This window comes from Pygoscelis adeliae, unplaced genomic scaffold (assembly GCF_000699105.1).
Source record: "Pygoscelis adeliae isolate BGI_AS28 unplaced genomic scaffold, ASM69910v1 Scaffold108, whole genome shotgun sequence".
In the NCBI taxonomy this organism is placed as follows: Eukaryota; Metazoa; Chordata; class Aves; order Sphenisciformes; family Spheniscidae; genus Pygoscelis; species Pygoscelis adeliae.
This window is the reverse complement of record NW_008825498.1, coordinates 3,756,994-3,784,313: the sequence shown is the minus strand read 5'-3', so window position 1 is coordinate 3,784,313 and position 27,320 is coordinate 3,756,994. Positions and strand designations below refer to the sequence as shown.

Genomic DNA, 27,320 nt, shown 5'->3' with positions numbered 1-27,320 from the left:
GATCCAGCCTGTCCAGGTCCCTCTGCAGAGCCTTCCTACCCTCGAGCAGATCAACACTGCCGCCCAACTTGGTGTCATCTGCAAACTTACTGAGGGTGCACTCGATCCCCTCATCCAGATCATTCATAAAGATACTAAAACAGAACCGGCCCCAGTACTGAGCCCTGGAGAACACCACTTCTGACCGGCCGCTAACTGGATTGAACTCCATTCACCACAACTCTTTGGGCCCGGCCGTCCAGCCAGTTTTTTAGCCAGCGAAGAGTACACCCATCCAAGGCAGGAACAGCCAGTTTCTCCAGGAGAATGCTGCTGGAAATGGTGTCAAAGGCTTTACTAAAGCCTAGGTAGACAACATCCACAGCCTTTCCCTCATCCACTAAGCCGGTCACCTTGTCATAGAAGGAGATCAGGTTAGTCAAGCAGGACCTGCCCTTCATATATCTATGCTGACTGGGCCTGATCACCTGGTTGTCCTATACATGCCACGTGATGGCACTCAAGCTGATCTGCTCCATAACCTTCCCTAGCACCGAGGTCAGACTGACAGTGCTCTAGTTCCGCAGACCCTCCTTCCAGCCCTTCTTGTAGATGGGCGTCACATTTGCTAACTTCCAGTCAACTGGGACCTCCCCGGTTAGCCAGGACTGCTGATAAATGATTTGCTAAACTGGAATGGCCAAGAAAGAGAAAGACTAACAATCTCCCATTTGGTCTCCCTTTATTCTACCCATCAAAACCAGACACTTGACTTAAAAAAACTTTTCAAGTTTTTATTTTTTACTCCACAGGCAATGAAGACAGGATTTAAAACTTTACCATAAATAAAAGTTGTTCTCTAGACATCAGTCATGTACAATCCCTTTCTGGATATACCTAGAAAAAGTGATTTTCCGTATCACTCCCATTTCAAAGCCCTGCAAAAAATGTGGCCATTCAAAGTATGCTGTCAGGTTATTTTGTAGTGAGCTACTGAAAGCGAGTGACTAGCATTAATAGTATTCGGATCCAGTACTAACATCCGATTATTGCTGCTGTAAAAGTGGTAATCCAGTTGGGAGTTATCAGACAAAAAACAGGGACTTGTCACCAATAAGATCAATGGATAAATTCTACGATACAGGCCATTTCTTCACCCTCCCTACAGTATGCCCTCTTGACAAACACCTTCCTAGAAAGCTAGCAATCTAATCCGTAGGATCTGTCTTTATCTACAATATAACCACCGTCGCTTCTCCTTACTCACATAATGGAAACTACAGAGAAAAGCCCTCAGGGGACTACAGCTTCTTAAAGCAAACTTGTCAGTTTTAATTCAGGTTAGGTGCCTGCATAACACAAACAATCAGGAAGGAACCAAATCAGTTCCTTTCAGATGATGATAATTCACATGTAGTAATTTGCTTGGGCATACACACTTAACATTCATACGGATTCATTCTACAGATACATAATACATGTAATGAGATGGTCATCTATAAATATACATAGATATATGTATCCCAGTATATATACATATATATATGTATTACATTATATACATTATATATATATTTCAAATGGGTAATGTAGACAGTTCTCAATAAATGGACTGATAAAATTCATGCCAGATGGAGAACTGCACTGGTCTTTGTCGGTGTGTCAGCACAATATATATGCCTATATATATGCATTCACCCATGTACATCCACATACATTTAATGTACATATGCATCATATATGTGTAACAGAGCATACAAATCTATGTATAGCATTTGAGTAATGATGTGACAAACATTAGACACATTGCATTAAGCGCTTAGCTGGGAATAACCTTCGGTTTGGCCTCACAAATCTTTTCCTTTTCTAAGCTACACACTTCATATCTGGAGCATGTGGAAGCATCTTACCTTGCTTCCATTTTCTCTTGCCTCCCGTTCCATCTTGAGATCAGAAATTAGGAGAGTCTTGTATTTGTTCTTTCCATTACTGCTGTGATCATCTAGTCTGTATTCTGAAGTCAGCTGAGCAGAGAGGGGACTGTCACTCAGGTTCAGAGGCTGCTCATCCTGCTCCAGATTTGTTTTGCCATTACTGTTGGTTTCTGCCATCTCCCTGCAGTGTGTTCCCCCTGAAGCATTGGAACTGTGTCCCACGGTCTCATTGCCATTAAAACTCTCTGCGGCTGAATCATCTATTAAAAAATATATATTTTCAGTCACATGCCACATCATCATCTCTGTCCAGTTCAAACATAATTTATACCTTCACAATGTTTTTCAAAATAGAATTAAAATGGTTTATATTACTAGCACCAGTACATTTCTGCAAAATGTACACACACAGAGCTCCATGTTTTCAAGTAACAACTTTATGTAAATCCATAAAATATTACCAAGTTAAGGGAAATGATCTGGGCTGACACCTTAGTGTCACTGTGTACACAAAAGATAAGTATCACAAAGGATTTCTAGGGACAAAGTGACAAAGTCTGCCTTAATCCATCTGTCTGTCCATATGTCTATGAATCTATTTAGATTCTTATACCATGCTCATTATTGCAGTATTGCATATTTCTGAAATCAACAGAGATGCACATGGCACTGAGAGAGAATCTAGTTCTCAGGTTTTAAGGGTGCAAAGCAGCATATGTCATATCCATAAACATCCTCTTGCACAGATAAGATGTAAATACATCTGATGTATTCACTGCTGGCAGTAGAGATTATACTGGAAAAGTTGACTCCAGAAACAAAGATCCTCTCTTCATTTTGTTAAGGTGCTCACTCATTGTGTGTCATAATATATTTTAAAATACTGCTCAATAAAGGATTAAATTATCAACCTGAAAGTTACATCTGAAAACTCTGGATGTGTTGTTGCTACCCCTAAGATTTTACAGCTGAAATGTATGATTAACATGTGTCTTCACATGCTTATGGGTTTGTGCATCCTGTGTTTGTCAGCACTGGAATTTGCCACCTATGCTACTACTCAGCCCTTCTTTACTTCTAAACAATCTTTTGGCCAAGAGGCTATCTAGTAAAACAATTCATCCTTCAATGGATTAAATGGCAGCAGAATTTGGCCCTCAATTTGCTTACTTCTTGTTCTTTAAAGCACCTCTTTTTTGGTGACTTACATGGTTTTGCTAATGGTACAAACACCTGCCCAGAGCTCTACAAGCCCATGCTTTTCGCAGACAGTGAAGCTGGAAACAAAACTGGGGGGTTAGCAGCCAGAAATGTGTACAGATTGGAACTGGAGATATGGGATGAGATGGACCTTAATATAACCATTTGCTTTCAGGCCCTTCTAAACAACTCCCATGGAAAAGAAACAAACACATTTAGATAGACGTGGAGTTTAAAAAAACAACAGGACACATTCTTTGAAGGATGTGCTCAGAAATACTCATGCTTGAAACTACATGATTAATCAAATTGTTGACTCTCCATCATTAATACAGTAAAAAACAACTATTCACCACCCTCAGATAAGAATTTAAAACGTGAAGAAAATACTGTATAAATGGGTAATGATCTACTTCAATTAAGTACTTAGAGAGCCACAGACAAGCCATCACACATCAGTGGCTTGCTTGCTGTACTCATCCAACACTTTTATGTCATAAAGTATACAGGACTGAGCACACATTCTGAACATATTTAATTGCCTTGTTTTGTAAACCTGTAAAAAAAAATCCAGTTTCATGAAAATGCATAATAAAAATCATAATTTAAATGCTTTTATTTAAGGAACATTTTTTTGGTTTACAAAATGCTTTATAATTAATGGATGCAATAAAAAATAAAGCTATGTTTTGGTATGTACCGCTTTTACATTACCTCTTACAAATACAAATGTATATACAATAAAAGACATAACAATCCTAGAATAAGACTTTTAAATGTGTGCACCAACCCAACTTGCAACAGAGCAATGGAAATGTTCTGATTTAAAAACCTGGGGCTACTTGAGGATTTCAGCTACATAAATTAATAAGGTGAGCAGGATTTGTCCTTAATAAACTTTCTATCATGCCCCGAGACTTACGTCTTACAGGGCATAACACATTAAAAAGGTTAAAATTCTACATGCAGTTTCAGAAATAAATATGCGATTTTATTATTCTGAACTAGAAAATGGCATTCTAATATGGAGTCTTTAACTTTTTAAAGAAAACAGCCATATTTACAACTCATTTTAAAAGCTCTGAAATGAAAAAAAAAAAAAAAAAGAAATCCAGATTTCTTTATTTAAGAGAGAAACACTGGTTACCACTGATTCATATTTAGGACTGTTAACAGAGAATAGGCTTCTTGATTATCAGTTTAACAAGTGACAGTTAGTTTCAAATTGATTAAATCAATTACTGAATCGGTCACCGGGTGAGGGATGTGCCTCCCTTTGAAGGGCTCAGAAAATTCCCTGCTGTTGGGAGCAAAGAGAGAAACAAGTGAGTCGCCAGAGGATGCAAAGAGCCACCTAAAAGCTGGGGGCACTGCCTACCCTGCAGCACACAAGTCTGATCCCTAGTAAACTTCTGTGTGCCGGCACCCAAGTGTCCCAGGTTGCGCAGTGCAGAGGAGCCACTGCCAGGACTTAGATGGCTAAATGGGAATGATGGAGTAGGAAGAGAGCTGTGCCTAGAGCCAGATCCAGGAACAACCAAGTCCAAAGCAAGGCTGTTAGTTTTGGCTTGTAGTCATAAGCAATGATGCTTTTATTTCTTTTTTTTTTCCCTGTACAATGAATCGTTGACAACTAAAATTTACACGTGTGTGAGAATGTTACAATGCAAAAGGAAAAAAAATATATCTTTTATACTTGCTCTAAAACACAACCATTGAAAAAAATCCTATGTGGAGTAAATGTGATCAAGCATTATAATACTTTGAAATAATAATACAGTATTTACACGATTTTGGCTTTCCTTAGCAAATGCTTAGTTACTTGATGGTAAATCTCAGTTTGTACTATAAAGTCAAAAACCTGCTTTTACAGTCATTTAACCTTGCTTGTTAGAAACGGGAACTATTGTCTCCCAGGATAATGTTCAGGAGAATGGCTACAATGGCTATAAATCACACTTTTGCCAAGTAAACATAAATATGTATTGCCATAAAAGAGATCAAGGAAAAAATAGTGGTTTTGTGCTGGTAGTTCCTTACAGATGTTACCAAGGTAACTAAATTACAAGGTTTAGTACATTTCTCATCCCTGGGCAGCTGGTCTATTTTTGCCAAGAATAAGGCTACTGTAAAGCAAGAGTTTCTGAGGTATCAGAAACACAGACCACATCAGGAATACCTGGTTTTGGGGAAAAAGGCAGGAGGGTCTGGCCCAGGAGAGGAAAGGCACGTTCACCCTCAGATATGGGCAGCCACGGCCCCAACACCTGCCAGCCCCACTCGCTGGCACTGGGCCGAGCCGTCCTGCTCCTGGGCCCTCAGGGACTGCAAGCACGCACGGCCGCTGCACAGCTGCCAAGGGGCAAGGCTGGTTTCATGGAGACCTGTCCCTCGGACCACCCTCTCCAGCGGCGACTGCCTCTCCAGGGGGCAGGAGGTGAGATCTCACCTCCTCACTACGCCCGGCATGGCTGGTGAGTGGGGGCTGCACCTAAGCCGGGGCCTGGGTAGGGACTGGCAGTTTGCTTGCACAGCTTTCTCACCTTTATTTATCACAACACCTCAGCAACAACAAACCGCTAATGCTGAAAGCCTGTTCTCTTACCGAATTTTTTTTCCTCCATCCCACAGAGGCAGAGGCGTGGCAGCTTGCGGAGAGCTGAGCGCAGGCCCAGGGGAGCCGAGGCTTTGCCAAGCTATGGCCGCCGGCGAGTGTTTCTCCAGGGCAGCTTGCCAACAGCTCCTCTTTCAGGACAAGGGCACCACTAATGGCAGGCACCAAGGGGGAGAGGCCAGGGGCCCACCCCTGGGGCAGTGGAGAAGGCTGCGGGAGCACAGCTGGGGAACATGGTGGCACCCCTGGGACCCATTGACATCGTGGTGGCAGCTGGGGGCTGCCTGGGCCTGGCCCGGCCCCTGCCCCTGCCCCTTGCCGGGGACCCTGCGCAGGCCAGGCCCACCCTGGCCCGGCACACATGGGGCAGCAGCAGCCATTAACCCGCTGCAGGGCTGCCCTCCTGCAGGAGGCTGAGCAAACCGCAGCAGCCCTCCCTGGGTTCACTCCAGCACTACTGCCAGCTAGCAGTCACTCCAGGCTCCCTTCCCACGGCTGGCTGATGAGGAGGAAAATAAAACTCCACTGTGATCAGCGTACATCTGGGTACTTGGTACCAATCGCACCACTGACGCAAGGACAGCCTGTTTTCAAAACATGCCTCTTGGTCTGAACCGCCGCCGCAGGGTGGGTTTTATGGGAAGACCTCCAGGGAAGCATGCCACAGGTGCTGGGAGCTGAGAGGGGATGGAGCAGAGGGCTTCCCTGCCCCGCGCTGGGTGTCGTGGCAGTCATGAAAGAGGCTGTGGGATGAGCTCACATCTTCATCACCTCCCAGGGCCGCTGCTATCCACAGGCATCAGCCATGACAGTAAATGATGGCCTCATCAAACGCTGCTGCTTGCTCAGGGCAGGCCACATGCACAGGAACTGTGGAGTTTCCAAACCCTTACCCCAGCACGCTGGAAGACTGGAAGCACATCTACAACTGTTTTTGTTACTTAAGCCTGAAAAGGGAGAGTCTGACTGCAAAACATGTATGCGTTTCACTTCTCAAAAACAGCCAGCTGGTGCCTCACCTATGCAGAGGTCCTCCTCCAGGGATTAAAGAGCATCACCCCTCAGAGAAAGTCTCTAAGAGCAGAGGGAAGGTACCTTTGGATTGGGCAGCAGCTGCCTTCTTGCTGAAGCAAGGAGCACTGTCCAGGCTTAGGCATGGACTTCTCACTCATGGACCGATATTTCTTAAACCTCCTGATGCCAAGACCTCCTTCTCCCACCTTGCACAGAGCTCCACGCTGATCCTCTGCTCTGACCAACACCCTTTGGGCACCTTCAGTCCAAGTATCCTCCGTGTTAGGGGTAATTCTCAAAACAAGAACTGCAGTAATTTTCCTACTTCAAGTTAGTTTCTTATTATTCATTACATTGCATTAGAGCTTCCACCTCACCCTTCTAGATCAGCTTGAAGCCAACTAGACACAAAGTGACACCAGCTTTGTTTTTGCACACTTGAGAAGTCCAGGCTCCTGCCTGAGAACTTTCCAGGCTCATTGCAGTCACCACTGTGTTACCTTCTCCCCCTGCTTTTGAAGGAAACTTGGAAATGGTGGAAGAAAAGACAATGCCAAAGAAAGCCAAAGCAAACAGATGCTCTGAATATGAGTTTTGATTCTCAGAACTATTGCATCCTTCACTTCAATTATCTGCCACAGACATTTGCATTATCATGGCCTAAACTTCTGCCAAGACCCAGCTTCTCTGTATTTAACACCTTGGATTCTGCAAGGTGATTTCCATGGCAGCTGATAGTTTAGGGCACTCTGATTTAGAGCAGGAAACCAGGTCTTAATTTATAGGATTATGTTTTCTACCAAACAATTTCTAGATTTATGAATGGGCAAACAACATACATTGCTAGAATTAGAGATTCTGTTACAGGTTAAAATACAGTTCTTCCACCCAGAGAGAACTGTCTTCAGACGAGATATGTCAAATGCTCAACACTGTTCTCAGTAGGAGTGCTTTCTTAAAGGAAAGCAAGTTGAAGTGTGCACCAAATCTGGCTGGAATAACAAGTCTGTCAAACACCAGCTTTCTGAGAGCACAAATTTAAGATCTGAACTCTCATATAAGTGTTGTTGAAGTACTGTGAATCTCAAACCAAGGTACATATATACAACTCTCACTTGTCTCCTTGAGAGAAAAATCTCCAGATGTTTTAAAGGATCTCTTGCATTACTCTTAGCAATCAATTTCATACTATAAATCACCCAGACTTTTCATATTCCTTGCAGGTAAGTAGGGAAGGAGTCAACAAGCCATTCTACATAAAGACAGATCTTTGAATAAATCCTCTCCCTCTCTCAAATTAATTCTCAGGCTAGAATTCAATTAATATTTAGAGTATGCTTAAATAGTTTATACAGCTGAGATTTCAGCTACCTGAAACTTACTGCATATTTTACTTGTCAGTAATCCATAGTGTTGGCCTTCAGCTCTAACAGCAGTAGTGTGGCACAGTCCTACAACCATAGAGCTGCATGGAAGCTCAGATCTGCTGAAAGGACAGACGTGGTGATGGGTCAGGGAGCTAAGGAACCCTCTCATTAACACTAAGAATGAAGCAAGAGCCCCATGATACCAAAGCAGCTCTAACACAGCTCCCTTTTTTGCCATGAAGCAAGGCAGATAGCCTACTTCGGAAGCAGACAAAAAGCAAGGGAAAGGCAATTAACCTTACAGCACCTTTGGCTCTTTTGAGACATTCTGACTACATAAGGGCGTCCCACAAGCCAAAACCATTCCTGGTGATAATGAGTCCAATTAATCACACCACATGAACAAGGCAATTGTTGGGGCCACTTTGTTCATCCTGCTCTAAGAAGTTGAGATGGGAGAGGGGCAAATATGCAGCCCAAACATTGGGCTCAGTCTGCAGTCATTGATGCCTGCAGACTCCAATGTAGCATGCACACAAGTTAAACGAACACTTTGAGTGGGCTGCCTGTCGACAGAGCATCTCTGAGAGCCGCAGTTACTGTAAGATGGGTAACTGTTCTTTCTAAAAGGAGGAGGTTGGACGTGAATGAGTTGAGTGGGATGAGTGAGACTGAAGCTGCTGCCTGTACAAGTGCAGGCTGTCATGAAGCCCACTCTTAAAGATTGTCTACCAAAGTCCTGTTTGATGACGGTTGCTTTAATCTCTTTGGGCCGGATACCACCAGCCCAGGTCTTGCTCAGCACCACCTTACACCCTTAGTGATCTGATTCATTTGAACAGGATCACTTGCAAGAGACAGTATTGCAGACCAAAGAGTGACAGACTCCATACCAGTTTTGAGTTACTAGGCTGTTCTCTTCAACCTTTGGCTTCAATATTGCACGTGCTTTATTTTTCCTCTGTTAAAATACAACTTTAATGAAAATAATATGCTACATAAGCAAACATTTAAAACTAAATTAGTTACATTCCTTCTGTAATTCCACAAACCCAAGGCAGGCTAGCAAACCTTCCTAACAGGAGCTATTGAAAAAAATGCTCTACTGGTAGCAACTGGCAGCAGGCAGTTTTGGGAAAGGAACACCATGAATCAGACAGAAGGTGGTGTAAAGTGCTACTCACATAAACTTCTGTAGTATGAAATAATTATAGACACTTTTCTAAAAGAACTGATAAAAAGGCGAGGTCACATTTCACTCCCACCACTTTTCACAATGACCGTTTAATACCAATTTGTCACAGTTATGTATTCAGTTATGCTTCATTTACATCACAAGTCATGTTTCAAGCACAAGTTCAATACATAACTTAAAAGCCAGTCCAAATCAACTATATCTATTCATCTTCTCCGTTCCCTTTCATATTATGATAAAGAACAGTGGTTAAATTAATGGAGATACAAAGGTGATTTCAGACCCTCTATTACTCCCCATTTCATAAAGCATAAGAATGGCCATAGTTGGTCAGATCAAAAATCCATTTAGTCCAATATCCTATCTCCAGCAGTGGCTATTAGGAGATGTTTACAGAGGAGAATAAGGCAAGCGTATAGAATTCTTCCTCCTGTGGCTTGCTGAGCCTTTAATAATTTTCAACTCAAGGTCTTTCTGAGCTGGATGTGGTTTCTAGCAACATACTGATGCTCAATAGATTTCTCTTCCATGCAAATATCCAGTCTCTCTTTGAACCTGTGTAAACTTCAAGCACCCTTCTCTGCTCCTCCAAAAAGTTACTGCCACTACTTCTGTTTCCATTAAAATGTCAGTACTGTGTCAAGGAAACAAGCAACAGGGATTAAGAGGTGGGCAAGAGCCTTTCTAGAGGACAGGAGCGGGGCAATGTGCACAAGAGCTCAGTCCCTTCATTCTGAGTGAGACTGCATTTGCTCCATTACAAGAATACGTATTAATTGTCCTCTTCAGCTAACCTCACTGACGTTAACAATTTTTCTTCTCCTTTTGATACATGTAGCTTTCCTGATGTGGTTGGCTTCTGTAAATTCAGCTATGGAACTCACTGCATTGAAATTTGAACCTGGAATGCCCATCAGTTTCAGTGTGATGTCAATCAACGAATCCTTCACTCTTGTTTTCAGCGGTGGAGGAATAGGTCAGGAGCTATTTCATATGATCACTCACTGCATGTGTTTATGAAAAGAAAAAGGAACTGAACAAACTACAAAACTAATCCTTAGCATTGTCAACACCAGTACAGTAAATTTTATAGGTTTGATATACACATGCACATGCACAGTGGAATCACCGTTAGCCAGACCGTAAATCTTATTTCATTATTAAACAACCCCCCCAGTAATTCACAATTTTTCCATGGATAAATGTCTCTTCTTGTTGGAGGCACAAAACAGGCAGATATTTTATTCAATTATAACATTAAATAACAGAACAGTGAACAACTGCCACTCCATGACATCAGCAACTATCAGAAAAATAATACTGCCCTGCCAGTCCCAGTGTTATAGAAGGGCTCGTTTAGAAGGCTTCAGGAGTGATTGCATGCTTACTTTGCCTGCAGAGCTACTGTCCCTGCATATATACAACAAGGAGATGAAGCAGAATGGCTATTAGGAGGGTACCGCACATGTAAAAGACCAGTTGAATAGCTCACTGCGTGCACAGTAGTCCTATTATCACTATGCATCTAGCTTGTACTTCTGCTTTGGCATTTCCACTTCAAAAGATGTAGCCCTCACTGCCTCTGGGGAGAAAAATCTCTGGTTTTCTCTTTACTCTGGAGAAACCTCTAGGGCATTTTTTGTGGCAAAGGCTCTATCAAGCAGTTCTTAATACAGAAAACCTTTCTTCTAAAAGTTTTTATGCTGCGTATGGGATCATATTTGCATGTCTCAACGTCATCTGGCATTGAGAGTTCTGGCTCAGAGCTCCATCTCTGGACAAGCGTTGCAGGAACAAGTTCTCAGCCCGATAACATATGAGTGATGCCAGAGGTATTGCCTTACACTCATCCCAAACAGGACTCCAGACTTCAGAGCAGTTTACCGATATGACGCTAGGAACTAAGGAAGGCTGGGAGACAGGCAGGCAAGCAGGGCTCAGGACAGACTAACTCTGACTTTGAGAATCAGTGAAATTCCAACCACGTACAGAACACATCAGCAACAAAGACGTGTGAGATGGCAACATGTTAAGAAAAGGAGAAATGTGAAGCCTTTCCCTTAAAGTAAAAAGAGGTAACCTAAGAGATCTTACCCGCTCCTCTTTCTTGCCCAGCCTGGAAGAGGCTCATGCTGCTCTAGCTAAAGGCAGCAGCAGCTGCTGCCATTCCTGGCAGCAAAAAGAATCTGGTGCTGTGCCAGCAACAGACGAGAGTAACACGAGGTTCATGTTTGGTGCCTAAACATCAACCCAAATGGGGCTGAAAGGAATTATGTTAAACTTATCTGCCACTCGGACTTACTGCATGTGTGTGATGTCATATTTTACCTCATCAGGATCTGCCAGAAGATAAAAGCAAAGAGGAAAGATCAAGTTGGAGTCAGCAGAGGAAATTCGCTGCAGACTGGACGCCCCAAGTACTGGCATTTTTAATAAAGCCCTTTGAAGTCTAAAATTTAGCCTACCAGCTTTGGTGTGTCGAGTGGGTTCACACAGTGATTTCAGTCTGTACTTCCTTCTGGAAGGGTGAAGCCCTGAGCGCAACCAAGACAAATGATCGCTTAACAGCTCTGCACCCCCTCAGCAAACTGCTGCCTGCTCTTCTATAAAGGCAACAAGGCTATAGAGGAGGACGACCTCAGGCTCATTATACCCCCTCCATCTGTAAAACTGGGAGAGAAAGAGGGGAGAAGCCTTAAGAGCAAACAGAAATGGCTGCTTTGAGCTTCATATATCCTTAGCAACATTTAACCCAAACTCCTGTTGGGGCCCCCAAACTCCTACTTGGGCCCCCCCAGCACAAATTGCTGGATTTGCCTATCTGCTATATTCCTAGCAGAAAACTGAGCAGAAGTTTCCTCTTGAAATATGAAAAAATCATATATCTGTTAATATTTTGCCTATCACTAGAAGACTACAATGAAGTAGAAATAAGAAAAAATCTTACATACCCAACAAAAAAAAGAAGACAATTGGGAAAATATATCTATACATGCCCAAATGTAGGAAAACCAAGAGTTCTGCTGAAGTTCAACAGATGCTGTTATTATATTTTAAGTTTTATTTTAGAACCATTCTGAAGAAGACTTGCAAACACTCTCTGCTTTATATTTGTAATGCATACACAGTCTCAGTGGCTATAAAGTAGCTATTTAGGTGCATAAAACAAAGAGTAACTCTAAGTTAAAAATGCCTCTATATTGGGTACCTCTATACTAATGAAAATAGTTTAACTGAGTTGACAGCGTAACTCTCAGTAACAGTATTTCTACAAATAGTTCAGACTCATTAGACCCTTCATCATCAGCTTTGTAGCTTTATAGTTCAGGATTTCAAAATTACAATCTAATTTTTTTGAATTTTTTTTTACACAGAAAAGTATAGTTTAAAGACTTGTATCAAGTAAATTAAAGCCATTTTATTGTTATTCACAGCTGTATACTGAAAGCTAGGACATGAAAAATGCTTCAGAACTAGAAATGAAAACATTTCCTACCATTTTCATAAATTTTTTTTCTAGTTTTCATTTGATAATGTTGGTAAAATCAGCTGGTTTTTGAAAAGGTTTGATTTTCACTCTAGAACAATTCTGTCATATCCTTTCCAATCAGTTCTCTCCACTCGTATTAACATATAGGCTTTCAGGAAAATTTCCTAGGTCAGCAGAGAGTAAAATAAGTGCCTCTAATATTCACATACTGAAATTCAGTTTAAAAATAGGTAATAAACATGTAATTGGGAAGAACTAGAAGAAAAACTTACAGACTTTGTACTTCATCACAGTTCTAGCATTACTAACAGGGAACTAAAGCTTCCTTGATACATTAGGAAAGTGGATGTTAGTGAATCTGAGAAGTCAGAACGCTAAATATCCAAGTTTAGGACTCCATTAGAGTTGCTGTTTCCTTATTTAATGACTGTGATGTAATTAATGTTTTTGCCGAGACAGAGTCTCAGTGAGTCAAGTGTAGGATTCCGTTACAGATGGAGTGTACGTTTAGAAATTCGATGAAGAATTCCAGAGCTTGGAAAGCTGCTATTATAAACTTGAGTAAATAAGCATGTTTGAGGGATATAAATTATATGTCCCTTTTCAGTTCAGTTCAGTTCGCTTTTTATTCTGTCACTTTAAAGTATTTAAGGATGTCCACGGCAGCATGTGCATTACCGTTTCCTGATTCGAACATGCCTTGGGTAACTACAGTAAGTGGTCTCCTCACTGCTTGAGCAGAAACAGTATTCTGCTCACACAGGGCAACACTTGATAACAAACTTGATGGCCTTTCTCCATGTGGCAAGCAATCATTTTTGAATGTTACATCCATTATGCTTTCCTAAATTTATTTTTCACTGTATCAAGTGAAAGTTAAAAATATTCAGCATCTACAAAGGCTAAGCACCAACCCATGCACCAGCAAAAGAATGCAAAAGGTGACAACAGTCATCAATGCTAAGGAAGCTTTACCTGAACACAAAAATCTTGCCACTGAGGTAAAGGACATAAGCATATCAGGAGTCTCCTAGCATGTTGATTACAATTATAAGCATCAAACAAAAGGAAGAAAAATAAACAGTGCTGATGATTGGCCTCCCGTTGATCAGGCTGAAAAATCTCTCACATAGTGAACGTCAAAACTGCCGTGAAAGATGTACAGACATTATCATACGCAAGGCATTAGAATCAGTTTGGAAGTTTACAACAGTTAATATTTTTTCCTAATAAAAAAATCGCATGGCCCAAGAAAGCAGAATCCTGAATCATGTAATATAACCTTGGTTAAAAAACAGCGGATTTGAAAACTCTATCCACAAACATCCATGATTTGAGGTCTTTGCCACCAATTGGGTGATACCAGGCAGAAGACAGCGGAATTCCCATGAGGTATTAATACTACAGCAAGGTCTCTTCTGCCTTCATTAAACTCACCACTTTTAAATCCCAGCTGCCTCATAACACTACAGATAGACATGTTGACTTCCATGTTGACATGTTGACTTATGAAATTAAAACATGCTCTTTCCTTTTCAGAAATTATTTTCGGCAAAAATAAAACATGCTCTTTCATTATCAGAAATTATTTTCAGCACAGACATCGAAGTCAATAAACTTTTTACAATTCCCAAAATATAGCTGAGCATTTGGTCACACGTCGTCTAAAAATGGACTTGAATAAGAGGTATCTGAAGACAAAAAAGAATGATTTTGCTAGATGGTCTGTCAGCACAGTATCTCTGGCAAACCAAGTAACTATGATTCAATGCCCAGAAACTTCCCAAAGGCCAAAGTGTGTGATAGATAGTTCTGGCATACCCACTGCTATTCCTCACCATAGCTGTGGACTTGAAATTTTCACTGTCAAGCCACCTGACTAAGCAATGCATCTTGTGTCGAACTTTCCTTCCCACTGTAATGCAGTGGACTGCGCTTGGGTGGGGAACAGAGCAAGTATGAGAGGGTGCATTGAACAAAAGTGTAAATGAAAGATGGGAAAACTTGAAAACTATTTGCACTTGAAAACTTTTTCATGAAGGCTATCATTTTACAGTTCCTTTCTGAGAAGCTAACGCCAACAGAAACACTACAAGTTCTTGGACATAATACTATTTTAGTAAATTTCAAAAATTTTCTTCTCATTGAAGTCATTGCAGATATTGCTGAAATATCACTGAGAGCTAGTCTCAAAACCAGATTACTCAACAAGGCCAGAAAGTAGAGCAAACAGAATACCATCCTCCAATGAGAATCCACGAACTGTTTTGCAGTTCTTTGCAGACTGGAGAGATTTTGTAAGAAATAAAATAACTGGTCCATGTTCCTAATTCACTCAAAGGCTTCTGGTAGCCCAGCAGGATTCAGCAATGGGACAGTCCACACACAGAGTATTTGCAGCATGTGCTTTTCCTGTGCTTTACAGTATTGATGAGGTACCATTACCAATGAAATTTAAGAACGTTTTAATCACAGTGAATCAGTCCTATTCTCACTAAAATTCCAACAACTATTTATGTACAGATTGTTGTTAAAGGTCAGAGCACTAGAAAGGAAAAGAATAAAACCATACCAAAGAATCCAACTGTAATACCTACTTGGCCTCCTTATAATATGGGACTGGCTAAGAATGAAGGGCAACATAAAATTGTGAGAAACGATCATTTGCTGAGCTGGCCCAATGGATCCGTGTGTGGAAACCGGCAGGCTGCTCCTGGTAAAATGTGCTGGTTTTGGCTGGGATAGAGTTAATTTTCTTCATAGTAGCTAATATGGGGCTGTGTTTTGGATTTGTGCTGGAAACAGTGTTGATAACACAGGGATGTTTTAGTTACTGCTGAGCAGTGATGACACAGAGTCAAGGCCTTTTCTGCCTCTCACCCCACCCCATCAGCGAGTAGGCTGGGGGTGCACAAGAAGTTGGGAGGGGACACAGCCGGGACAGCTGACCCCAACTGACCCAAGGGATATTCCACACCATATGACGTCATGCTCAGCATATAAAGCTGGGGGAAGAAGAAGGAAGGGGGGGGCGCTTGGAGTTATGGTGTTTTGTCTTCCCAAGTAACCGTTACATGTGATGGAGCCCTGCTTTCCTGGAGATGGCTGAACACCTGCCTGCCCATGGGAAGTAGTGAATGAATTCCTTGTTTTGCTTTGCTTGCGTGTGTGGCTTTTGCTTTACCTGTTAAACTGTCTTTATCTCAACCCACGAGTTTTCTCACTTTTACCCTTCCAATTCTCTCCCCCATCCCACCGGGGGGGAGTGAGTGAGCGGCTGCGTGGTGTTTAGTTGCTGGCTGGGGTTAAACCACGACATAAACAAAGCATCCTGCCCACAGATGATGTTCTCTGTTGCAAAGCTAGCTAGGGGAGGAAGGGGAAGCCTCGGGCAAGAGCACTCACAGAAATGCTTGGTGGTATTTTAAATAACAAAGTAAAGGACAATGATATTGCAAAATCTGCTATATAATTTGTTTTCCATGTAAAATCTGTAAACAAGATTATTTAGCCCACAATACACTTTGTATTTTTAAGGGATCATCATTGTATAGCTACTTTAATCTAATTGAAATGCACATTAGAAACAGAAATAGCTGTATGACAAACAGCTGTATGGCAAACCTTTCCTCAAGCTTCCAGAGAAGTTCGAAAATATAGTGTTTGCAAAAAGCAACGCAGACAATAAGCAACACTTGCTGATAGTCTTTCTCCTGGTTAAATAAACTGTAAATGCCTATCAAAACAACAGAATCCTATGAAGTTCTTTCAAATCTCATGCCATTGCTTTGTAATTCCTATCATCACCTTCATAAACTGATCACCTTCCTTCGTAAATAAAAATTATGTACCAATTTGGAAGGCAGTGTGTTTTCCAGAAGCTTAGTTTAAAATTTTTAGAAGCAGAACATGGATCTGAGGCTGGGTTTGAGAATAGAATAAGCTTATTGCTTCTGGGTGGAAAGTTGTTACCATTGAATCAAGAGGAAAAGTTATGCATGCTGCAAGGTGAAACACATGGTATCAATCTTGATCATGAATAGAATGCTATTTACAATAACTATTACAGTCTTGGTGGGCTGTTATCTTTCATAGCCAGTGCAAAAGCAAACAATAATATGGATACTCAACAGCATGAAATGCCTAGTGTGCCCTCTTTCACAGAAGAGCAGCGGATTTCTCCTTTTCTGCAATTGCAAATAACTGCCATCAGAAGAAATAATACAACCAATGCAACAAAACAAAATAACATAAGAGAAAGTTGGCAATGTTAAATGCACTCCGAGCAAATCTATTAATTGCACTTCAGCACAAATTTGGGTGGGAAAGCTTGTTGCTGATGGCACCTAGAGGTTCTCCAGGTACGACAGCTTCTGAGACTGTTCCTTATTCTGCATATAGGAATCAACAGAAAACTTCAGAGCTAGATATCGAATTGGTCCAAAAATTACAAAACAATCTGGGGAAAGCATAATTTTATTACCCCTTATTAAATGAGTGTGACAGGCTCCAACATACAGAAAAATATTGATACAAAATGACCGATCGTACTATATACGTCAGTTCAGGTACTTAAAAAGGTTTTAGCTGTCTAAGCAAAGAAATGGTTACCATCTTCGATTCTCCAATACATGAACAAAAACATTTTGGAGAACTCAGAGGACAGCCTTTCTAAAAGAAAAACCCTCTCTTTATTACCCTGTGTCAACTATAGCAGCTCCAATAGAGAAGGATTTATAAGGCAGTCTAAGGATATCATCTTCCTCTTTTCACAAAGTTTGTAATACTTCAGAGATATTCTTGGCATCCCCCTTTACGCAAACAGATAAACACAGGTTTTCAAGTTCCTGATCCTGACTCTGTATCCCAGAACAGCAGGATACAGAGTCAGTGCCTCTCTCCTGTACAGTGAATAACCTGTTGTATACACATTATCAATAGAGCAAAGAAGATGGAGCAGTTATCAATGATGCAGAAAATACCTAAATTCAAGTCGCTGCACTACTTGATTCAGATCAGAGGTTTGAACCTACATTTCTCAACCCTAGGAAAAATGTTCTATGAAGCTTTTGGACTTCTGGTCCAAAATCTTTCAGGCTGAACTTGAGAAGCCTTTGAAGATTAAAATTTTGTCAGAGCTGCTTTAATTTCAACATTAGCTTCTATCCGTTGAAGAACACCTGAGACAGCTCTAATTTGAAGTATCTCTAATGTATGGCAAAACCCACTCAACAAGTGTGGTGAAAATCACTGGTGTGGAGTCCCTTTTATGTAGATGTCATCACCCGATTCTCAAGCAGTCTGTTTTCCCAAAATGCATTTCTTTCTAACTTCAGCACTGAAATCTGCAGTTTCTGGAGTTTCCTACACTATGAGTACCTGCCAAACTCACGCCACAGCTGCTGCTGCAGGAAATTAGGATAAAATACAGCGAGTAGAGGCTGAGCTTTTGTATCAGAAGTGGACTTATGCTGACAGCACATTTGCAGACAGTAAAAGGACTGGTACTGTTAATGCAATTTCTACATCATGTGGTAACCACAGTATGAGCCATTAAAAACAATCTTCAGTAGTAACAAAGAGCAGAATGGAAGGACATTAGTGTATATCACAGCACTCTTGCACTTGGACTTGAATATCCAAAACATAGTTTTGATCAGATCCCATTTGGTTTGCTGCTGGCTGAAAGCATTCACAAATCACAGATGCAATCAGGATTGCTGCTGTTGTTGCCATCAACCCACACATACAGTAGTCGTCTTCTCCTCAGCATGTTTTGGAAAACATCAACCATAATGACTAGAGAAATGACAAACTCAAAATGACTGATTATCCACCTAAAGACAGGCCATTAAAGGGGTCCACACCAGGATACAATAACTAATCTATTGTCAGGAATAAATTTGCAATGAGAAATTAAAATGCACTACATGTGAAAAGATTGATCGCTCAAATCGAGCTCACATTCATTCTCCTATCCCCTGTAAAACTCCAGGTGGACTCTTCTGCCAACAGAACGACAGAAACCCTGGATTCCCGTTGTATAACTTTCTACTACAACTGCAATTTTTATATTATTGGTATTGATATTAATATTTGATAATTTGATATTTGGAATCTAAAATAAACCTCAGCATTGCCCTAGAGGGTGCATGGATGCTCCTCATGCTCCTTGTAGCCACCTGCTGTCATGGCCTCACAAACGACCTCTGGAGCAGACTAAAAAATTCAGTTTGCTACGGCTAGAAGCATACAAAACTAGAACAATGGAGCTGCAACAAGAACAATTCCATTCCTTTTAGTATTAGGGCTGTCAGCCAGACAGCACATAGTATCTCAACCAGCACTAGAAACAGAGAACTTGCCCAGGAAATCTTGGTTTCTCTCCCTTTGTATTTGGCCCTGCTGAAAATTAACATTGCTGTTTTGCTTAGCTCTTCAGCTAATATAAAGAACTTACTACACAGAAAGCCGCAAACCCAGCAGCACAGCACTGAAAAAGCACTTTTTAATTAACTGCTTCAAAGCTGGCCAGAAGAACACTATACACAGGGCTGAAATCTACCTTTGGATGCATACGAGCTTAATCTCACTAGAGTCAACGGGAGCCAGTGTGTGCAGCCTGGGAAAAAATTTAGTCCATTAAATTAATGCAATTTACATACAATTAGTGGCTTCAGAGTTTTACTTTTGAGGAGAAAAGGAAGATAAAAGAGGTTTAAAATAATCAAAATATTCCCATGTGGCTGTCTATTACTGTTTCAAATCAGGGCAAGCTGTCAACTCAAAAGGTATTTTATAAATCCTTGCAGATTTATTTAAACAAAGAAAAATACAAATCTTAATTAAAATATTTGAGCTTATGTTTAAAGACAAAGAAAATCTCAATAGATTTAAACTTCCTGTTTCAAGTGAAGATACACTTCTTTCATTGACGGCCACTTCTGCTGCCTTCAAATTGGCCATTTATAGTCTCTTTAGAAACATGACACACATATGTACATTTCAAAGGAATTAAAGAGGCAGAAATGCCTCAGGAAACAAATGGCTTGCAACCAAGAAAAAATATCATCACTGTGACTGTTTTCTTACTAAAATGTGAAGGATAAATCTCTGATATGGAGAGACACATACATTGTGTGTAAAGTTTGTATATAGTATAAATTTGTGATTTCTGTTATTGATTTAATGAGAATACCAGCAGCAAGATCCCTGCTGGGACAGAACAGAGTTTCTGATTTTATCATACTTGTGGATGTTAACAGACGGCCAGGTTCTGTGAGGTGCAGCGTACCACCCGGGAAGTGCTGAACATCTTATTTATTTTTCCCTGAATGAGTATCCGAATAAAAGAGAGACAAATTGTTACCCATGAATTCCAAATGGCGGAAGATCTCAGGTTGTAGGCAGAAGCTGCGCTGTACAAGTTTGGGGTGGGGGGGGAGGGTTGCAATAGTGAGAAATATTTCAAGGAAAGAGAGTGATACGCTATTAACAATATTTTTCTGATTGGTGTCATCATTCAAAAGCTTGATCTGGTGAACCAGCGTATACATTAAATCATCCTACTTACTTCTGTGCACGGAGAAGACAGATCAGAGAGCATTATGTTAGCCAGTTCAACGTCTAGCCAGCAGACAGCCTGAACTCTAGGACACAGTGGCACAGGGAGAAGGCAGTTCAGGAAGAGAGCAATACCTGTAGGGAGGAGGAACTCTGGGCAAAAACTGAACGAAGAGAAAAGGCTGGGCAGAGGAGTAACCCACTCCTGTGGGGAAGCCGACAGTTCTGGGCTCCCGAGCGTGAGCAGTCTCTACCAACTGTACCTGCCCTGGTGCTATACAGGTGAACACTGCTACAAGGAGTGTTCACATCCTTTTCTCGGAAGAGAATGCAACACAGGGTATGGGTTTGGGTGCATGCTTTGAACCTCACTGCACTTCCTCACATGCAGTTAGTCCTGTTTACAGTTGGTGCTTAAAGTTGTCTAGAAACGCAGATAAGGAATTCCAGTCCCTTTGTGAAAACTCAGTCCTAATAAAACTTGGACCAACTTCCTAAAATCACACATTTTGTGGAAGACAGAAAAAGCTGAGACAATTTTTGACCAGCCAACATTATTCCGTACACAAGTTAAATGCTGGAGAAAAAAAGGGAAACAAATCATGACCTTGAGATAAAGAAATCCAACATCTTGGTTAATTTAATTTAATAAAAGGACACGCGAGGTAGAAACTTTGTGCAGTTAACCATTGAAAAATTTTTAAAAGGTGTAAACAGCTATGTTAAAAGGTGTCACTCCAAAACACAGCCTCATGGAGGTGGTTAAAACACACAATGAACTCTCTGATAAATGTTTCCTTGTGTTATTTTATCACAGAATGGACTTTTTAATCAGTAGTTTAATTTGACGGATAACAAACAATAATTTCTTACTGCTCTTTCTAATGAAAAACATTTATTTAATGAATTTTCTCTTACCCCCATCCCCACTTTGCTTGGCACTTGTGTGGATTCCCTGTCACCCTTATGTCTACCACAGATTCAAGGGCCAGCCTGAATAATGGCCTAAAGCTTCCATACCTTTTGTGTTTATTTCTATAGTCCTCCATATAATAGATGTACACTGGCTACTGAGTTTTTTAACTACAAAGACGACAGACATTGTCTTTGATTATCAGTATCTTACTATTTGGTAAACCAGCCAAAAAAAGGAAGTTTTCAGGGATGACTGCTCTTATACTAACGAACCTGGAGCTTACGTGTGACTCTTTCTGAGCTGCCCTGGGAGGGAGAAGAAAAAACAAATGTTCCTTTGCTACCTATTCCATGGACCTAGGTCTCTGGAAAGGCAACACAGGGCTCTTTCATCGTATCAGCCAAGAAGCTTTCCCTTTTTGCTCTATAGACACACACAGAAATACAACATATGCTGTTTCTTTAAGCAGACTGAGTGTGTTTATTAGGTTTTTGCAACAATAAACATTTTAGATATGAGAAAAATACTATCCTTCAAGGTGAAAACAGGTCTTTTACTTTTTTGTTGTTATATTATCATGAATCACTAACAGGCCTCATTAAAACAAAGACCCCATTTATCGGCATATGTATATGCATGTATGTATTGCAGAAACACACATGCACGCATGCATTTTATACATGTAAAACACATATATGCATAAATAGATCTAAATTAGAGAATACTGCTATATATTAAATAACCACTAAATAATGATAAAGTTATTTTTTGATTAAAAACTCAACAGAAAAAGCATGCATACTAAAAAAGTAAAAATACATAGGCTGAACATATAAACTCTGCTGAAAAAAATAAGTTTAGGAAAAGCTGACAGTAATAAAAAGCAGACAGTTAAAATCTTACTGCAAACAGTCTAGTTTAAAGCTGGGAGTCTTGTGTGAAATTCGCTAAAGTGAAATACAGGACCATATCAAAGAAAGCCAGAGCATTAAAATACCAGAAATGGAATAGCTAGAATACCCTCAGTTTAACTCTACCAGCAAGAAAACAAACACACATTTCACACGCTGCATCACGTCACGCACCACCTTAATTTAGCTACATTAAAATGAATTTTCCTCAAAGAAAAGCTTGTATTATGACTATACCTTTAAATAGCTCATGTTTTCTCTGATTGGGTTTTAATATGAAGAAAAAACAAGGTTGAGTCAGGAGTTGTAAATTTTCATGCTTAATTTGATAGTTCAGCACTTTTGCAGTTGAGTTTGCAGCACACACAGATCCGTTTCCTCACGCTTTCCCGCTTATTTTTCAGCGCACAGGAATTCTTATGCATGCTGCACAGTGCATACACAATTTGTAAGGCATGCTCATCGTCACTTGTACAGCTTTATGCACCAAATGAGACATGCTGCAGGTTTCTAGGTGCACAGCTCACGATGATGTTTTAAAATTTTATCACCTAGTTTCCAGGGAACTGAGGCTTTGAATATATATTTGAAATACCACCTGAACGGGTGAAACATATTGGTATTCCAATACCAATTCCACACAGCCTCCTGCTGTCATTCCACTGTTGGCATGGGACAGTCTTCACCAAGACTTAGAAAACCTCATTCAATATTCCTCTCTGGAGGATCTGACACTTACTGTGAATTCTGCTCTTCAACTTAAATACCAGTGTCTGTGGCAGGCCAATTCTATCATTGCAGATACAGCATCCCTCAGGCGAGGTCCAACCTTTCTCTCGCAGTGCACCCAGGGATTAGCTTGACTTCCCCTAAATTCTCTCCAGTGCACAGTACGAGCTAATCTTTCCTGTAGGAAGCAGGAGATGGGGTTGCCATGACAACAGAGCACATTCTAGCAGTGGGACCACTGAGATGAGCTGAAAAGACGACAGTGAAACATGCACTCAGCCTTCCTCCGGGGCTACAGGCTTCTTCCTCCAGGATTTAATTCCCCTGCAAGTTTACTGACAGGCTAGGAGGTTGATTAGCTATGTATTTTGCTACGGGGAGATTACTAGGTAAGAATATGGTTGAGAGATCATAGCATTATTTAATGAAACTGCCATTCCTGCCTACGTTAAATTGCTGATTTAATAAGCAGCGTGGCTGCTTTTAAACCACTACTTGTTCATACACATCAGTCCCTACACTTAGTCCACGCTAACATCTCACTCTAATAAAGAAAAAGAAATGAAGTCACAAGCCAAGTCCTGCGCTTCAGCCTTGGTTCTCCAGCATATTAGGCACACGGTCTTTCTTTCACGGTTTTACACTCATACACATACATGGACACAAAGAGCACAGTATAACATCTGTGTTTGAAGCTCAAAGGTTTCTGCTGATGGGGGAGGGGATACCGAGAAAAGCAAATAGCAGCGCCCACGTGTCTTATATGAACGAGAAAACAGCCACAATAAGCTTTGGGAGCCCTGTTCATCAGGCAAAAGAAAATTGAGTAATCCGTACTGTAAATATTTACTGCCCCAGAATAATGTCTGGATCCTACGCTTCAAATATTTTTCTCAATGAGAATAATAGAAAGCATTTATAGACTCTGCATTTCAATTATTTACACATTTTTAATTGTTCAATCAAATTTTAATGCAAAGGGTTTTTCTTTGTGTTTTAATTTCTCTTACAAAACCACACAACATATTATTGTGGTAAATTCCTGGAGGTTGGAGCATGACTGTGTCTTCTCCTGTTATTTCAGACACAAGCGTGTCTCAGTGAGCCTTCACATTAAAGAAGCAGCAACTGAGAATGTAAGGACAGCCTCTAATCATGTTTTTAACCATCCGTTCGCACAGAGCAGATTCTTTCCTCCTTTGTGCCTTTGCTCTTGAGCATGTAACGTGTGTGGCTACACACACGACACCCCATCAGCAGGTAAGATACACCAGTCCCTCATGGGGACTGGTAATCCCCCCTCATGGGGGGACTGGTAATGGCTGTAATAGCTTGCCCTATCTGAGTACTGTAAGAGCTGTCGATGAGTCACATCTACACCATCTGAATCCACTTCTCTCTCTGGACATTTTAAAAGAAAAGAACTTCCATGACGGTCTCTGACACATGAAAGAGAAAGAGCCCAGCGGCCGCATTTAGCCAGAACTCCTATGGGTAGGGGAGGTGGGCGGGGGCGGGCAAAACAGTGAGCAGATGGATAACAGCTTTCCCTGTACAGCAAGTTATACAGGATAGTTGGCAGGTTAGTCCCAACTAACTTAGTCTCAGCAAACCACAGGAATGGAGGCCAGGAATAAGGCTTTGGTTGGAGAGGGAAGGTGCCTTCTCGGGGAGGCACCTCGCTGCCTGGAATGGGTACGGAAATTGTTGGGAAGTCTGGGGGGATTGCATTTACAGTGAGAAGCCCCCAGACAAAACCCAACCAAACAAAAAGCATACAATCTCTTTTCCATGGCTAGGCAATATTGCACTTCTGTAACCTTGAAAAGTATCTCAGTGTTACACAAGCCTTTCAGTTTTACCTTAATTTGGATCTTAGCACGTGTCAGGAATATACATGCACAAAACAATATCCCTCCGAATCTGCTGGCTCTGACTCATCCCACAGCTTGCTATGAAGATGAATTACACCACACAGTGTAGCACCTGTATTTATCAGCACCTAATTAGTGTTAGATTTTTCTTTTTTTTTTTTTTTTCACTTTTCCACTCATGTTCTATGCAACTGGAGAAATGCCAAATCATGTAAGCGACATATGGTTTTGCTTTTGAAATCATCCAGCCAGAATTCCCAAATACCGAAAAATCTTTGGCTAAATAATTTTCAGCTCAAGACAATATTTTACACCTTCAATTCCACTGGGAAACACTGATATTTGTAGGCATGCAAATTGGTTTTGAGGAAAAAGGGCATATAATCAGACGTTGAATGATGTTACAGATTTTTCCTGTCATATGCTGTCTCCTCACAATGTGAAAAGAACAGTTAACAGCAAGATTAATGCTGTGAAAGTAGCTAAACTACTATTATGGATAATGAAAGTGAAGTTCTGTTTCTTTTTTGTTTCACAAACTATGACTGTAGAAATTGCTCAGTAAATATTGCGCTTAGAATGCAAACATTCATTTCTTAATGCTCACGTGCAGAACTTCCATTTAATAATACTGAATCTTGTGTTTCTGGAAATTCAGTCTTTCAACCAAATACAAAACATAAATACTATATTCCTTTAGTCCTTGGATTCCCCAGCCAGCATCCTAAAGAAGTAGCACCCAGTTAGTAAAATGGGTCCAAATTAACCCTGACCATCTTCTTCCCATTTCTCACTGAAACTTCTTGTATTTTATTTCACATGAATATCAATGCCTCAACAGGAACACACCCTCTCACACACATGGTGAAACAGAAGCACTTTAAACGTGCAGAGATCTCCTGGAACATCCAACAGCTCACAGGTATCCCTATTGCATATATATATCCCTGGGTATACCCAGGGAAAGGCAACTGGTTTAGTGAACCCAGGTGGAGCTTGCCAGAACAAGGAATAAGATAAAATGAAAGGTGATGACGTATTTAAGCAATCCACTCTAAGGAACAACACGTACCTGTAAAGTGCTAGGAGCAGAGAAGAATACTTCTAAGGCTCGAGAAGAGTAACCAGCTGTAGGTCCTTAGCAGTACCCAGCTGCTCCCACTGCTCTCATATGCCTGCTCTACCTTTTTTGAAGGTAGAGTCTACCTTTATCAAGGGTGGAGTCTGAATTTTCCCTTCTGTCTACCCTCTTGTTTGGGAGGGGGATGAGAGGTGAATACATAACAGCTGCTTTTCCTCTCAACAGGACACCCACGGTTTAAAGACAAGATGTGGGAGCTCATCCTGTCCTGCATTTCTGCATGGATTCACAGCTTTAGCCACAAATGAGGAGTCTGAGGATTTCATGCTGAAAATAAACAGGAAAGAAGACAGGAAAATAAAACTTTATATAGGTCCAACTTGAAAAGTTGACACGAGAAAGTGAAGGTTTCTGTTTTGATTTCCTGTCTTTTTCTTTACTACGCTTAACTGTGAAATCACCACCGAGTTCTCATTTTCATTATATAGTTTCTGTACATAGCTGTTCAGAGAGTCCTTTGAAATCTGTGGATGAAAGGAAATATCAATCCTCTTTTTAAGAACTATTCATTTGAGATTAAACAGTGCTAAATGCTGAGCCCTGAACAAAAGGTTTAAGCACGTGTAAGTCTTGCTGAAACAGAGCAACAGTGCCCAGTACTTTACAGGATCAAACCTGTGATTTGGGCATTTAAAACCCCCAATTCCCTATCCTTTCCTTTCTCTCTTTAAACATATCTTGGTAACTCAGATCCTGCTTTTGTCAGATGAATTCCTGATATGAAACACCGAGTGACCTTCAGTCCTAGTGCAGTGATAAATCAAGAATGAGAAGCCTACACCAGTGCAAGCTGTACCACCACCTTCTGACAGCACACACTCAGTTTTCATATTCTAAGCGCAGAACTAATGGCGCAGAGCTAATAATCAGAATACACTTAAATATGAAAATGAAAAGGAAGATTTTTGCTTTTGCACTTCAAGAGTGTAACAAAGCTGTTCTTAAACACAATCTTACTTTTTGGAAATATAACATGTAATTAAGCATTTTCCTCCTGTAATTTTATCCACTGGATCATATAGGCAATCAGGATGTATTCCTGGTACCTCTTAGACTGTTTTTCTCCACCTCTGGTTCCTCTTAATTCACTGACTTTACTCAAGGTTTACAAATAGGAGTAGGTATTAGCAGAATCAGTGTTCAGGAATTTTGCATCAAATGGTTTTGTAAGTAATGCCACGTTTCAGGAGATATGATTTTTTAATATGCAAAATGATAAAAATTACTGTGATTTCATTCTAACAGCCAAAGTAATTTATACAGAAAAACTAAAACAACCTGTACTTGTAAAACCGTAATATCATTTTGCCTTCTTAAGCAAATCCTTTGCATTTTGGGAATGTAGTGCCAAACACAGAAGTACTCACTGAAGGGATAAGCTACCGCATTGTGA

At 40.7% G+C, this 27,320-nt stretch overlaps 1 protein-coding gene across 4 annotated transcripts in view; it reads right to left on the bottom strand.

The window, feature by feature from the left end:
• NOL4 (nucleolar protein 4) overlaps positions 1-27,320 on the bottom strand; it is a 202,172-nt gene that overhangs the window by 80,405 nt on the left and 94,447 nt on the right. For all 4 annotated transcript variants that reach the window (XM_009331424.1, XM_009331425.1, XM_009331426.1 and 1 more), the window contains exon 6: positions 1,890-2,173. In XM_009331424.1, the coding sequence (XP_009329699.1) occupies positions 1,890-2,173 (284 nt within the window). The remainder of the gene's footprint in view (positions 1-1,889; positions 2,174-27,320) is intronic.